The sequence below is a fragment of the Triticum aestivum genome, chromosome 6B, assembly GCF_018294505.1.
Source record: "Triticum aestivum cultivar Chinese Spring chromosome 6B, IWGSC CS RefSeq v2.1, whole genome shotgun sequence".
Taxonomy (NCBI): domain Eukaryota; kingdom Viridiplantae; phylum Streptophyta; class Magnoliopsida; order Poales; family Poaceae; genus Triticum; species Triticum aestivum.
In genome coordinates this window covers 104378448-104394374 of record NC_057810.1, presented here as the reverse complement: position 1 = coordinate 104394374, position 15927 = coordinate 104378448, and the positions used below count along the sequence as shown (strand labels likewise).

The window sequence follows — 15927 nt, the reverse complement described above, 5'->3', positions numbered from 1 at the left end:
GTATCTTCTCCATTAGTGCAAACAGCCAGTTCTTTGCCACCGGTTCAGACGCGGTAGCCACCTCGAAGCCCAGTTCTTCCTCCATAAGTGCCCAAGTGCATCGGGCCACTGTGCACTCTAAAAGCGAGTGTTTCCATGAATCCGGCGCCCCACACAGCCCACATGAGCTTGTATCCGACATATGTCTATGTGCTCGGACATCTTCTGTCGGCAAAGATTGTTTAGATAATCTCCATAGGAACATGCGGATTTTGGCAGGCACTCGAGTCTACCTAGGATGAGAATAAAAGACCCTATTTACAGCTTGCCTTCAATATACAGCCCAGCCCATGAAAAGATTTTTCTTACCCAGCTAGATTCGGCCGCAAACCAATTTTCCTCAGGCTTAAGTACATCTCAAAGCAGCACAACCAAATTTGACAACAAAGATGCGTGATTGCTAACCAAAGCAGTTCCAAATTAGTTTAGAGTGTAAACTGCAATTACACAATCAGCTGGCACATTCAAATGCCGTTACTAACACACATCATTGGATATATTCTAAACAGTACGAGTTAACCACTTGTTAAATTTCATGAGCACCATCCCAACTCCTAGGATAACATAAACTTTAACTTGTCTTGCATTGGCACAGTATTTTCCAATGCCACAACACCTTACATATAGCGACAAAGTGGTGCCAGTAACATAGCTTCTTCCACACTCAGGGAACTCACATTATCAAACTTATTCTTGTGCCCATCCACTCCATCATAGAGGATATCTTCTTTCTCCTTGCAATGAACATTCTCCGCCATGAGACGTCTATGGCTGATGATTCTCAAGGTTGCTTCCTCGCGCTGACAGGGGTCTTTTTCGCGGGCCAGCATCTCAAACTCCGAATCACGGCCGCGGAAGTCTATCGCGACTGGATGCACAATTCTAGTCCCCATGGCTTCGCAGTAAACACACCGAATTTGTGCTGCCAACACATGAGGTAATTAATATGTATTAAATGTTAATGCATAAAACTGTGTGCACGTAAAAACACATCAAAAATGAAATTTCCTGCGGCTTACAAGTTCCATAATGCATGGAGCCATAGAATGCTGACATAAACCATGTGTAATGTGTAAATAAAGGGTGATTGGATGACCGTGTCCTAGTTGATTGTAAACATTATCAGTTTGTTGACTGGGAAATGAGCACGATGGTGAAGGGATCATCAAGCTACATGCTGATCACTATAGCAGGCTGCTTGATCGAAATGTTCGACTTCATTAACATATCAACATGGAGATATTCAAGTATAGGCATTCGACTTTTGTTTCCTTTTTCATCTTTGACACTTCCTTTTCTTCAACAATTTTATTTTTCACTCCAGATACGAGAGTTCAGGCTGGCGGAGTAACAAAACACAATCTAGTGGTCTGTTGTGGTAAAGATGCACCATGGTGGTTCAGACTCTGTATATATATATATAGCATATACAGCAAGATATACTGACTAGATAAGACATGTGAAAAACCGTTGGCATATAAAACAAAATATACTGACTAGATAAGATACTTGAAAAATATTTGCATAGGGTTGGTTATATACAGCTTACCAGCACATGGCGGAGGCAGAGCAACAGGGCAACAGAAGGAATCGTATGTGCCATCGCTTTGAATTTCAGTAAAAAACAAAGTCGGTTTTCCATCACAGGGGCTTTTGGGAGTAGCCAGGAAGTTGACGTGACAGCGGCCACACTCATGAGGAGGCCATTGAGCAGGACCGCCGACCCGGTCATTCACACCACAAATCGTATGAAGCTCGTAGCTGGGATCCCCATTTGGCATCTGTCGATATTTGTTCAACAGAACGTTGACCCCCTTGGAGACCACTGAATAGAGGTCTGCTAGGTCCGCAAGGGGGTAGGATTTGAGGGAGACCGGGGGAAGTGCCATCTCGCAGTCATGATCATATGTGGATTCCGGAGATAGCAACCTGGCAAGCCGCTGAACATCCTGAGAGGAGAGCTTGCCACGGCCCGGACGCAGCAAAGACATGGCAGGCCCCAGCATCGCCTTACATGAAGTGAGAAGCTTTGCTTGAGCGTCCGGGTTGGGGTGGCAGGCCGCGGTGGCGGCTGCCAAGAAGGCTTCCCTGAGACCGGTGTCCGGGGAGTTCTGAGCCTCCTGGACATGGCGAATTGCGGCAGCGGCAGGATCAAGGTCGGGATCAGCGAGCGCAAGGCTGGCGTCTGCCTCAAGCAGGCAGCGCACGGATCGCTGGAAACCAAAGCCATGGTAGCGAGTGCAGAGGAAGGAGACTAGGCCGCACAGGGAGCGGTTCTCCATCCGGTGGAGGCTCCGCGTGCCGATCACGTTCTGCTCGAGCTTCATGGAAGGCGGGAACGTGGCGTGGTGCCAGACGGTGTTGCCGATGATGTTGGAGACGGGGTCGAGGGGGCCGTAGCAGTGGCCGGCCTTGATCAGGCTGCGGTGGAAGCCAGGGCCCGCCGACAGCCGAGTGAGGGCCTCGAGGTAGTACCCGTGGATCGTGTCCTGGAGCGTCCGGTTGGGCAGGTCATTGTCCGGCTGCGGCATGCTCCGGGGATGACGGCGAAGGGAAGCCTCCGCGAGCTGCCACGCGCACCGCACGGCTACTTCACGGGCCTGCGGTCCCTCGTTGACAATGGAGACGAGCTCCCTGACGACGTGCGAGCAGTGGCGTGGCGATGATTGTGATTCGCGGAGCAAGTCGAGCAGGCTGAGCGCGTCGTCTACGCGGCTGGAGACGTTGCGCCAGGCGCAGATGAGGCGGGCGGCGTCGGGGTGCCCGGCGGCCAGCCCGGCGCACTTGAGGGCCGTGATGATGAACGCAGGCGCCGCCTCGGAGTCGTGGAACCACTTGATGCCGTGGTCCAACGCGACGGCGCAGGCGGCGATGAGGGCGTCGGCCTTGGCGAGGTGCAGGTAGCGCACGGCCAGGCCCTCCGCGAGGTTGGGGAACATGCGGGTGAGGAAGACCACCAGGCCGTCCAGCGACCGGCGCTCCAGGTCCTCCTGCAGCACAGCGACCTCGTGGTCGCGCTTGCGGGAGTGGTGGGCGATGGTACTGTTGATGACGATGTTGGCGACCGGGTCGAGGAGGCCGACGCAGAGGCCGTGCGGCTGCACGCGGCGGCGGCAGGCGAGCCGCCTCCGCGCCTTGCGGTAGAAGGAGCCGATCTTGTGCAGCAGGTAAGACCTGGACTCGGACTCATCCTCGGGCGAGGGATACCCAGAATAGATTTTCGGCCCGTAGATGCGGAGAGCCGGATCGCCGGGGTTGGGCACAAGCGCCATAGCCTCGCTGGAGAGCCGGATCGCTGGAGAGAAAAGAGAGATTGGTGAAAGAAGTCCACGTACATAACCACCCGGTGTTTCACAAACGGGCCAATTTACCCCCTGAGTTCTAAAACCGGGTATGTACCCCCGGGCTTTCCTAAACCAATCCCGATTAGGCTTCGTTCGTTTAATCCCACCCCCGCCGGGATCGGAGGGGTTTTGGCCCGAACCCCGTGGGTTTTACCCTCGCAGGGGTTGGATCCCCGCTTAGCTTATACTAGTTGACTGCCCGTGCGTTGCCACGGCTCCTTATGCTTTTAGTCATCTCATATAGTGTAGACATAAGGCATGTCAAAGATCACACAAATATATGAAATATAGACATGTAATATTCCAAAAATAACGAATTTGATTTCGCTTCAAATGTACTCATAGAATAATATAGTTAGACATGGCATACACATAGAACAAGTATCTATCTGATTATCTTGTATTCCGTATGATCCATAACAAGTGTCGTGGTTTTAGTTCAAACCTTATTATAGATCAGAAGGAGTATTAACCAAGATCTACTTGAAGCGCTCAGAAACGGAGGGAGTACATGTTCTTGATGAAACATAATCAACGCTGCATTTTCATTGATATGAGGATAGAGAAAACCAAGTACAACTGATTACAGGAAAAGGAGAACAGCAAAAGACCAACTATAGCGGCATGGCAACAACGCCAAATAAAAGGATTATACGTTAGAGATAAAGAGCGCTAGCCCCTCTGTTAGGGTTGATGGCTGACTGGTTTTGCATTTTTCCTGAAATAAGTACGAAGAAGTATGAGATAAAAATGGTAGACTGATTGTTTTGGCATTTTTTTTATAGTAGCATGCCAAACTTGGATAGATGAATATCCTTGGCGAAACTTAAGTTTGGAACTTTACGAGTTGCTAGTGCTCCACAAGAACATCCATGATAGTATGAGCACTCTGGGTCAGCTCAATGCATACAAACAAGCATAACCATGGTTGTGGAAATACCTACTGCTCATTTTTATGCTTTTTAACCAAGCTATAAGATAGACTATAGACTTAAATGGATAACAATTGATAATTTTAAACTGCATATATTTTGTTTTCTTTGCCCCTTATTTTACACATAATCCTTGCAGACAAAACCACAACAGCAGAACATCATTTACATTCAATCTTTGCAGACAATATCAGCCAATTGTAAAGACCAAAGGAACACCATTATGATAATCAGGATTGTTCAATTAGTCAGGCTCGGAGAACAATTTATAAGTGCACCAAGTAAAGAACAACATCGGCGGGACTCCATTGGCACCATAGGACAGTCCAACACCCGCATACTGTGTTACTACACAAAACTATAGGGAAGCACAATATTTTCTATTTAGTTCATGTTTAATTCTATTTGGACACATAGAAAATCTAAACCGAAGCGAAATTCTACACTTAATCCTGCGAGACTTGCACGGGATTAGATTATGTACCAGATTACATTTACCCAGCTTTCCTAGAGTAAAGTGTCCCTTCTCTTCTGCGGAACCGGTGTTTATGTATATATGTATGTGTCCAGTTCAGCAGAAATAGGGGGAAAAACATGACAACAGAATATATAAAGATGGAAATGAATACCTTGCTAGCAAAATAATACTATTAAGTGCCTAAGCAAACTGATGCTTATTTTCAATTCCTGTTTAATTATTTTCAAATAAAAGAAGTTCTAAAACTGAATCAAAATTCCACGTTTAATACTGTAAGACTTGATCCTGATCAAATCACGTACCATAAAACGATTACATTTACCCAACTTTCCTAGACTCTGGAGTGATGGGCCCTTCTCTTCTGCGTAAATTTTCATACCGTATGTATGTGTCCAATTTGGCTACAAAGAATAATTTACTTCGAATTAATTTGCATTAACGTACATTGAATAGAAACAATAGGAAATAGGTGAAGATGGCGAAAAATAAAATTCTGATATTGTGCATTAAGAGATCATCAACAATATAGAAGGAAAAAATGGTCATTAAATATCATCCAACCTCAGTATGATACCAGATTCCATAGCAGTTTGCGGTTATATCATCAACAGTGACTATTGGAAGCATCTTACAAATGTAGGGAAGTTCTTGAAACAATTTCTGGCTTTGTATGTGGTTTTACATATTAAGAAAATTGATTTTTTCTGGCCACATAATCTCTTCCTCTTCTTAAGACCATGTTATAGAATACGAGCACACAAGACAACAATACAAGCAAAGTAGTATAATAGTAATATCAAGTCAGGCCATTCCAAGAGTAAGGGCAATGCAAAGGCCCAAAACAATGTTATGTAGTTTCAATAATGACCAATCTACCAAGCACATACTTAACCAATCTAGATCCACAGATAATCATACTCGAATGAAAAAAAATGTCATGTGAAAGGTGATAGCATTTGATGTTACCACATGATCTTTTGGCTCCAATGTTGGTATGGTACTGGCCTTGCAAAGCATTGTAGCTAATTGGGTGGATGATTCACATATGAACATATCAGCTGACTATTCCACAACAATTGTTAAGATTACAAGCTCAGTTACAAATTTTCAGCAAGACCTATATCCACATAGCTGCTTGAGAAAATACATACATTTTCCCCAATATTAGATAGGTGTTTTGTATTACTGTGACAGGTAATGATCAACTGCTTTTGAGCCTTTAGACTGTGATTCATAAAATAAAGAAAAATAGTTAGTGCTACCATATCAGGCAATAAAGATTTCACATAGGCTGCAACTTCAATTGTTTGAGAAACTGATAATCCTAGGATAGTTTTAGGAGTCTATGAAGGTTGGTGTGGATAATCCCTATCTACACAACGGGTAATGCCAATAAAAGATAGATCGATTGGACTCACATAAGCTGGCACATAGTTTACTATGATTAATCACTCTGTGATGAGAGTCGTAAACACATTGTTGGCTAGTAGCTAGTACTGTAGGAATAGAAACTTAGTTTGACCTTGTATCAGGTGATTTCGTCGCTACCTCATGTAGCAAACCAATCATATATGTAGGTATATAACAGAATGGAAAAAAGAAATATAACCAAGCAAGACCGGATATGTAGGACCCAGATCTAGTTTTGATGTCAATTATGTTGTGGCCACTGCCAACCTTGAAGCAATGATCTTTCTTGGAATTCTTCGAGTTCTGCATAGAAATAAGATTTAGAATTCTGACGGGATTTATAAAATTAGGGGCAAGCCAGGCAAAGGATAATTTTTATTTGAGAAAGTGACAAGAATTAATGAGACAATTTTGATAGTGCATTAACATGAGGTAGATATATGTAGATAACGGATTGGAAAAGATAAGCTATGAAACAGTCCACAGTAGACATGTTTCTGAAACCATGAAACAGTAGCAAGCACAAAGGCAACAATTAAATACTAATTTAATGCTGAACTCAATGTAAATTATCATCAACCACAGACATCTGAATACCTTGCATCACTTTATTTGTTTGCAAAGTAGAAAGTTTGAGCAGTTAAACACTTCCAACTTTATATGACAAAGTTTATGTTTCTCCTGTGGCCGTCCACATTTTCTCAAATGAAGATGCATTCAGCAATAATTTGCAATAATTTGATATCGAGATAACAAAGATATGGCAATTTTTTTCACAAAACAAATATTTCTCGCTTTCTCAATTGTAACTACATTTACACATGTTGCAGAAAAAGTGGGAGAAATACTGAAGCTAGTACAGTACAAGGATATTAGTGGTAGCACCGGCGGAGCACTCGGTACGGCGAGGCAGGGTATCCGCCCAACCTTTATTTCCGGCAAACACGCATAAGTCACTGAAAGGAAGAGTTCTCTTTGATGTTGGGACGTGACTTCGGTCATGCCCCTGCCTGATAGCTGCACATACGACACACACACATGACGTACCAAACCAGTCATTACGAAGGTACGAACAGGAACAGCAGAACGCAAACCACGAGCCCAGGCACATGCCACGCGCGAACCCCAGCGGGCTAGCGGCTAGCAGCAGGCAGCAGGAGTGCGGGTGCCGGATGCCAAAGTGGACGGTGGAGACGCACGCCCTGGCGCTAGAGGCTAGCAGCGAGGAAGTCTCACGTGCTGTAGTCTCGGCTGCCCTACCTCGAAAAAATTTCGTCCTCCACCACTGATGAGTGGTAGCATGCTGACTAAACAGCTCATGAAATTCTAGTCCATTTTACCGGCATCTAAAACAATAGTACTTGCCTATATCTTTTTTTCTTGTTTATAACTATAGGAATTGTGAATGTATAGTCTTTACCTTGGCTTTAATTATCCTGCGGCCATCAAACCCACTGCATATGTTTCAGTTGAACAACAATACACTACAGAAGAGTACTCCGGTATTTTCTCCTGCTTTCTGAACAACACTAATGTCATAACAAAAGTTATGAGGGCGAACGAACCATGCTGTGCTAGTGTGCTTACCATGGCAAAGAAGATATCACGATAAGGCAAGCAAGATCTGAATTAGAAAAACCCATCGTACTGAAAATTCATGAGTGTGAGAAGATTGAGATTGAGATACACAGGTAACGAAGACAACGGCAATGGAGGAGAAGATTGAGATCGACGCACCTGTGACGGCGTTCCTACGGAGCCGATGTTCCGGTTGTTGGACCTCGACGCGACCTTGTACGCCACCTGCTCTTCCAAACGAGCCCTTGCCAATGGCCGCCGCCACCTGCGATGAGTACGACGCGCCGATTCCTCATAGGGGAGGCATCCAAATCGCGGAAGCTAGCATGGTCGAGTGGGGGACGATGACGACGGCAGGAAGAAGTGGGCGAGATGGATCTACCTACCCTTTCCTAGGTCGCCATGGGAGATGAAAGAGGAGGCTGGCGTTGCCAAAAAAATCGGGAGAGAGATGGGATCGAGAGGGGGTTGGGGACGTGCGTGAGTATTCGGGAGAGAGATGGGATCGAGAGTGGGTTGGAGACGTGCGTGAGTGGGTCGGCTGTTGGATGAATCTCGTACGTGGGCTGAGCTTCCTTTTTTTGGTGTGGTGCGATCGTGGCCCTCGCGCGACGGAGATTTTTTGGCGATTTTTTTCACGCGAGGGATGGTGCGAGGGGAAGTGGTCATCGTAGGTGGGAAGAAGGAGGTCGAACCATCATGACGTTCGACTCTCCTTTAATAGTAGAGATACATATTCGGTTAAACCCGGCCGGGTTTATTTCCCACCAAAATCCCTCCGAAACTGCAGGGATTCGACCGGGTTTTGAGCCACGTCTCCCCCCACGTGGAAGTAAACCACGTCTTGTCTCGGCTCCTCGTCTCAAAAGAAAAAGGAGAAGAGAAAGAGAGCGACGGGGGAGGGCGGCGGCGGCGGCGGCGGCGAGGAAGGACTGGACGACGGCTAGGGGCCGGAGCAAAGGAACTCCCTCTGCTTCCTACCTCGCCCCTCCCCCCCCCCCCGTCCCCGCCCCCGCCCCCCTCCTCCTCCTCCTCCCTGCAGCAGATCCCCGGCGCGACCCTCTTCCTCCATCCCGGCGCGACCCTCTTCCTCCATCCAGGCGCGTGCTCGACGGCCAAAGCAGCCTACTGTCTCGTTGCTCCACTTGTGATTCATGCCTCTTCTGTGTTGTTGACCTACTGCTGGGTTGCGGGGATTTACCGAATGGATATGTGGTCAGAAGGGATTTCTCGAGAAAGGTAGCAGGGATTAGTGTGGATTTGGTGACGGGAGGGGCTTCACCCAATCCTTGCAGGGATTGGACCCCCCAGAGGTTCAAAACCACTAGAACCGAACCAAGCCTTAGAGTGGTTTTGCAGGCGGTTCTGCTGACGTGGCAAGGTTGCGGATACGACCTAGGCAACTCGGCACAGTTCCTCTCTTCCCCTCCCATCGTCATGCCATCCTATACGACCGGGTCGTACCGACCCGATCGTGAGACCCACTCCCTCGTGCGCCAGCTGGCCATCCGAATCTCAACGCATCGTTCCTCGCCCGACCTCCAGCCCCCCGTCGTCTCGTTCCCCACTTTCCTGTTTCCAAATCACGATTCTACTCCACCCCAAATCCAGTTGTCGGTGCCGCATCGCCGCTGTTCTGCTCGTCGACGCCATACCACCCAAGCTCGGCCCACTCTACCCTCGCCAGCAACGGCCCGTCGGCGGCCCCGCCATTGCCGCTCGCCACATCTAGCCATGGCATGCTCATTGAGCGCAAGTCCCTTACTCCGGTGCTCCATCCCCGCAGGAAACCGCCACGGTCGTAGCCGGCTCAGCTCGCGGCACCACGCCAGCTACTTCTCCCTGCCGGATGTGGCGGCGTAGCTACTGGACATGTACCCGCTGGCTGCACTTCAAGCATAGAGCGCGCTGAGAGCACTGGGCAGATGTGAAACGAGGAGAGGAGCTATGACCTGATGCCTCCAATTGTCATATCAACGGCTCATCTGCTGGTTGCAACACAAGCACGTAGCTATATGCTCTGTTCATTTGCATCTGCTTATTCTGCTAGATATGCTTGTGTGGAAGTTATTCTCTTATTCATTGACAATTGGAGCAAAAAGAAACTGCACAAAGCATATTGTTCTGACAAAAGGAAGAAGAACTTTTTAGTCGATGCAGATTGTGGAGCTTTTTGGTTGTATAAATGAATCTGATGTACACTGAATAAAAGCTCTTGGTATTTGAAGCTCTTGTGATATCAATGATGTGCAGTGTGCAGATTCTATATCAGCCAAGAATACAAACTGCTAACATGCATGCCTATATGCTGATTTAACAAGCTGACATGCATATAAGCATATTCATTTATGAAAATAGTGTGCCTATCCTGAAACAGAGAACTTGTGTGTTGTTGCTTTCCAGTATATTGAGAAAAACATTTGTACTTCTTCGGTGCTACAAATTAGATTGTATCTGGTCAATACTTTCAGAAAAATAAACGCCACAAATTAGATTGCTACAGAATAAAAGGATAACTTCAGATTAATATTGCAACAAGTACCATCATTTGGCATGAGCAAAACATTCCAGGTTTGCCAAGGGACTATATGTTCACCAATTCAGGTACCAACACTAGCACACATTTATAAAATAAAACGACAACTTCAAGTAAATAACACCCTTTAGCTGACATGCCCAGCTAACTAGCATTAGAAACAAGCAGGGCACGACCGAGACGTCTGCTGAAACCTTGATGTACTAGCACCCTCGCTGAAATCTAATTGACGAGCAGTCGGCGGTGTTGTGCCATCTCCATGAGCTTGAAGCAATAATCTTGCAAATTCTCCTGGAATAGGTGGAACAAAAGCTGATGGATACTCTCCAAATGCCATGGTCATAGGTGGATGTGTAGTACCGGCGCAAGCAAATTCTGAAGGGCCAACTGTAGATGGAACAAACACCGATTCCTTTGTTGGATGATTTGTACCTTTTGCTGCACATTGTGTGTACATATAAGAGATAGAAGGGATACCTTGCTACTTATTCACACATAAGAATTAAATGTACCTTTTTTTCCCTTTCTTTGCTCCCTCTAGCACATCTTTTGATCTTTTTTTCGTTGGACCTTTTATTCGTTCAGGAGCTCTAAATGACACCGTTGTCTTGGCAACAGATTCGGTCATTTCGGATGAACTTTCAGAGTCCTCATCTTCATCCAAATTTAAATTGCTAAGTAATTCATGTGCTTCCAATGCCAACTTATCAATACCAGCATTGAGATATGTAAGGACCTCCTTTGAAGCTTTACACTTCAATGCAAGTGACATCATTTTTCTAGAAGTATGTGCAAACATGGAATCCAGGCTATCATTGGTATCAAGTTTGGATGTGAAAATTTCTTGCTTTGCATGCTTTGTCCATCTGTTCATTATGTACTGACTTGGCAGGGTGATGATATTGCAGTAGGTGAAAACCTTATGGATGTGCTTGCATAATATACCTACAATGTTTAACACAATTTCAGAAAGTAATTTCAAAGGCTATGCATTTCAAGGAAATGAGGGAGCATGTATTACATACCTACGCAGCCATACAACTTGCATGAACAAGTTATCTCCAAAGTAGTTGGGTTCAAACACACTACGGCTTCATCATTTTTGTACTCGAAAGATATCAACTTGTAATTGCTAATTGTGCCATCAGTGCCTAGCAACACACACGACAAACTGAATTGCTTCTTGAATTCCTCTCAAATGTATCTGCAGTTTCATTATATAGCAGCGCTGCACCAAAAAGAACTGTTTGTTTGTGATGATTAACACCAATAAATGGAGCGAATGGCATTTGAAATTTATTTGTTGAAAATGTGTTGTCAAAGGAAACAGCATCTCCAAAGACATAATAATCCATGATAGCTTGTCCATCAGTCCAAAAGATATTCATTATTGTACCATCATTATCATTTAATTGCATGGCATAGAAAAATGAAGGGTCCTCAGCTTGCTTATTCGTTAGATACTCTGTTAATGTTTGTGCATCTTTAGTCTCCAAATACTTCGAGCGCTCACTTCGTAAGTAATTGTTGCAATCCATTTGCAAGAATGGCATAGCATCTTTACCATACCAAACCTCACAGAAATCATATATTTCAGCTTGTTTAATTCCGGATGTCCTCATTTGCTTAATCATGTGGCGGTCAGCATCTAAGAGTTGACGCTGTGATCTAAGCATGTGCCTCTTGTCTGGACTTACAAGCTGATGATTGTGCTCGAGCATGACTTTTTAAACACTCCAAATACCCTCCCGATTGATGCTGAATTGAACACGTGCCATGCAATCAGTCCTCGAAATAGCTTGTTCTTTCTTGGGTACATGTGTTGGATGAGTGGCCTTCACACCTGCCTTGCTACAAACTAAATATCTGGCACTTAAAGTGTTATCTGCTCTAAGCTTCAGGTGGCACTTTCTAATGCTAAGAGCATCTCCAACAGCCGCGCTAAATTAGCGCCGCGCCGCAAATTAGGCCTTTTTAGCGCGCACGCAACGCGGCGGGTCGCTCCAGCGGGCACGCAAAAACGGCCCGCGCGCTATAACGGGTTGGGCGCGCGGTCAAAAACACTTATCCGCGCGGTGTATTTGGGGCGCTAGCTACAGCGCGCGGCACACTCGAGCGCTCGGGCCGCACTCTCTCCTCTCCTCGTCCTACGCCCCGTGCACGCCGGCGCCGGCGCCCTACCACCCACTATGGACGCGCACACCGGCGCTCCGCTCACCCCGCTGTACAGCCGCGACCCCCCCCCCCGCCGCCGCCGGAAACCCTAGCGCAGCGAGCGCTGGCGTCGCCACCGCCGGAGCTCCGCCGAGCGTCGGCCTTGCGCGCAGCCTCTTCTTGCCGCCGCGGATGACTACGGCGCCGGGTGGCGTCGCGCCGGCGCCATCCCGTGCCGCCGCCGCACCGTCGAAGAAGGTATCCAATGCGGCGCGGACGAAGAAGGGCAAAACATCCGCGAAGAAGAACAAGGCGGCGGACGGCTCCGGCATCACAAAGGCGAAGGGAAAAAAGCTTGCAGGGCGTTCGACGGCCGCGGTGGCTACCGAAGCACCGGCGAGCTCACTCGTTGAGCCGGCCGCCGACGCGCACCACGTGTTCGACGAAATGCCCCCAAGGTGAAAAAATTTCCAAGTATTTTTTTCTTCTTATATTTTCAATGCATGATCATCACATATAGATAGCTTATGTGCATTGTTCAAAAAACTTTGTAGTCTCAACGATGATGCATACATGTCCACTATGGGTGTTGGGTCCAACAATTCGCATTGGTCTCAAACCAATGACATCAATTTCGAAGACCATGAGTTTGAGGTGGACCAGGAGGGTGAGGGAATTGTCGAGGCGCCGAAAGGAAGAGCGGGCAATTACTCCACCACCGATAACAAGTTACTATGCTACACTTATTTGCATGTGTCGAGGGATCCATCCATTGGAGGTGATCAAAGTAGAGACGCGTATTGGGGGCGAATGAAAGAACACTTTGATGCTCACAACAAGAGTGGAATTGACCGCTCCAAGAGATCACTTCGGTCCCGATGGTCGACAATCAACTCGGATTGTCAAAAGTGGGCGGCCGCGCAAAAGTCAGTGGACAAGATTAACCCAAGTGGCACAAATGAGGATGATCGAGTAAGTGGCATCTCATATATGTTCATCATACTTGTTTTTGGTGACCGAAGTGCTAACTTGTTTTGTTTTTCTTGTAGTACAACATTGCACAAAACTTGTTCAAAGAAGAGACAAGGACAACCAAGAAGGGGAAGATCAAGAAAGGCAGGATCTTTACCTTGCCTCATTGCTTTGAAGTGTTAAAGGATGATGAGAAATGGAAGAAGCGTGATGGTTTGGAGGATTTGCATTTGAGCAACAAACGGAAGCGAGCAAATGAGATGAATGATGATGATGAGGAGGATGATGCATCAAGTGATGATGGCAAGAGAAGCCCCACACCCAACTCGGTTTCATACTCGAAGGCAAAACGACCGGATGGGTGCAAGAAAGACAAAACCGAAAAGAAGAAGAGGAAAGGAGATGATGAGCTCAAAAATGCTATGGAAGCTATTGTTAAGGCAAGGGTCGAAGCCAATGAGGTGAGGAAAATGGCAAGGAACCAAGATGCCGTGGCCGAGGAGAGGAGGTTGGCGGCCGAGGAGAGAAGGGTGGCGGCCGAGGAGAGAAAGGTGACTTTGGAGGAGAGGAAAGTGAGCAATGAGGAGCGAGCTAAGTTGTTGGAATGGGAGAAGCACTTGTTCTTCATGGACACATCTAACCTCAATACGGCGCAAAAAGAGTATGTCAATCTTGCCCAACAAGAAGTCTTGATCCGAAAAAGAGCCTTGGTTCGTGCAATGGGTGGGAGGCATGGGTGGCTTCGGTGCCATCGGAGGTGGTGGCTTCGGCGCCATGGGAGGCGGTGGCCTCGGCGCCAAGGGAGGCGGTGGCCTCGGCGCCATGGGAGGCGGTGGCCTCAGCGCCATGGGAGGCATTGGTGGCTTTGGAGTCATGGGAGGCATGGGTGCACCTCTGGCCGCCATGGTAGGCATGGGTGGCTTTGGAGCACCCTCCGACGCTATGGCCGCCATGGGAGGCATGAGTTTTGCTTCTCTCATGGGAGGCATGGGTGCACCTCCGGCCGCCATGGGTGCACCTCCGGCCGTCATGGCTTCTCACACACATTCCCATGAAGATGCCGTTGAAGATCTTGCCAACGCCGTCGGAGCTTCACATGATGCGGTGCGTGATGCGGTGCGTGATGAGGAGAGGGAGGAAGATTCATCTTCGGAGGCGGAAGAGTCGTCTTCGGAAGATGAGGACGAAGACGAAGAAGAGGAAGATGAAGATTGATGTGTCTTTCATGTCTTGAACTTTTAGTTTGCATTTGAACTTGGTTGGATAAACTTGTGGGCATGATTTTGAACTTGTGGGCATGAACTTTTATTCATCAACTTGTTTGTGTCAAATTTTACATGTTCATTTTTGTCCAAAATATCCATATATGCAAAATGCCCGGCGAGTCGCGCGCGCTGTATTTTTGCGCTCTGCTAGAGCGGCGCGCGCGCGCTGCATTGTGGCACGGCTGCTGGAGCCAGCGCAGGCGGGCGCGCAAAACCAGCCGCAGCGCGTGCGCTAAACAGGTTTTTTGCGCGCTGCGCTTTAGCGCGGCTGTTGGAGATGCTCTAAATCCTTTTATTTTAGCATAAGAATTGTAGAACTGGTATGCCTCTTCCTCGGATTGAAAGCTCATCCCAACACTTGGAACATTATTTTCATCTTGCAAATCCTGATTGTCCCTTGGTGTGCTGCTCGTCCTCGGCGGAATTGTGTTCCTTGGCAATTGCTGCAAGGGTACTGAGATCAATCAAGATGGTTCAGAAAGAAGGAATTTCCTAGGAAGAGGGATGCACTAGTATACTGAACTCAACATCAGTGGAGGAGCTGTGGACAGAGGAGGTTCCGGTCCAGGGGCTGTTCTATATGTTCCACGATCTGGTGCCTCGGTGTCGTCGTCGGGCTGTGCCATCACCGGCGAGATGGAAGAATGAGATCAATCAAGAATCTTCAGAAAGAAGGAATTTCCTAGGAAGAGGGCACTAGTATTACTGAACTCACCATGATTGGAGATGTGGGCAGAGGATGTTCAGATGGAGGGGTTGCCGTATATGTTCCACGATCTGGGGCCTCGCTGCTGTCATCGGGCGGCGCCATCTTGCCACGCCGTCGCCGGCGAGATGAAAGAGATGGAGATGGGTTTTCTGTTTTGGAAGATGAATCAGTTTAGAAGCTGAAAGGACAGGCATGGGACATGGGGAACGAGGTGGGCTGGCGGTCGGGCGAGGAACGATGCATTGAGATTCGGATGGCCAGCTGGCGCACGAGGGAGTGGGTCTCACGATCGGGTCGGTACGACCCGGTCGTATAGGATTCTTTTTCCATCGCTCACGTCCTCACAGATCCCTTGACAACAATGCAGCGTTGAGGTACTGATCGGAAGCAGCAACAGCCAGCAGCCGGCTGTATTTTGGCTTGATGCAATCTCGGCTTGCCATCGCGTCCCTTGTGTGCCCTAGTCACGTCAGTAGCTCTCTCACCGGCCTCGTTCGCTTCTTCCCTGTA

General features: G+C 47.6%; 1 protein-coding gene and 2 long non-coding RNA genes across 3 annotated transcripts; all 3 read right to left on the bottom strand.

Moving 5' to 3' along the window:
• Nucleotides 1–555: 555 nt before the first annotated feature.
• On the bottom strand, nucleotides 556–3651 carry LOC123133678 (uncharacterized). Its single transcript, XM_044553114.1, has 2 exons — nucleotides 1589–3651; nucleotides 556–961 (listed from the first exon to the last, which is right to left on the bottom strand). Exons 1-2 carry the CDS (start codon nucleotides 3309–3311, stop codon nucleotides 657–659), a joined length of 2028 nt encoding a protein of 675 aa, XP_044409049.1. The 5' UTR covers nucleotides 3312–3651; the 3' UTR covers nucleotides 556–656.
• A 249-nt stretch (nucleotides 3652–3900) lies between these two features.
• LOC123136030 (uncharacterized) lies at nucleotides 3901–8326 on the bottom strand. The gene is made up of 2 exons (XR_006466501.1): nucleotides 5096–8326; nucleotides 3901–4101 (listed from the first exon to the last, which is right to left on the bottom strand). It is a non-coding gene; the product is annotated as an uncharacterized lncRNA (long non-coding RNA).
• A 6682-nt stretch (nucleotides 8327–15008) lies between these two features.
• LOC123133677 (uncharacterized) lies at nucleotides 15009–15582 on the bottom strand. The gene is made up of 3 exons (XR_006465344.1): nucleotides 15424–15582; nucleotides 15232–15325; nucleotides 15009–15151 (listed from the first exon to the last, which is right to left on the bottom strand). It is a non-coding gene; the product is annotated as an uncharacterized lncRNA (long non-coding RNA).
• Nucleotides 15583–15927: the final 345 nt, after the last annotated feature.

Coding starts and splice junctions, on each gene's coding strand:
- LOC123133678 (XM_044553114.1), bottom strand. CDS start 3,311: ATGGCGCTTGTGCCCAACCCCGGCGATCCGGCTCTCCGCATCTACGGG. Junction 962..1,588: donor TCTGCCTCCGCCATGTGCTG/GTAAGCTGTATA, acceptor ATGTGTTGGCAG/CACAAATTCGGTGTGTTTAC.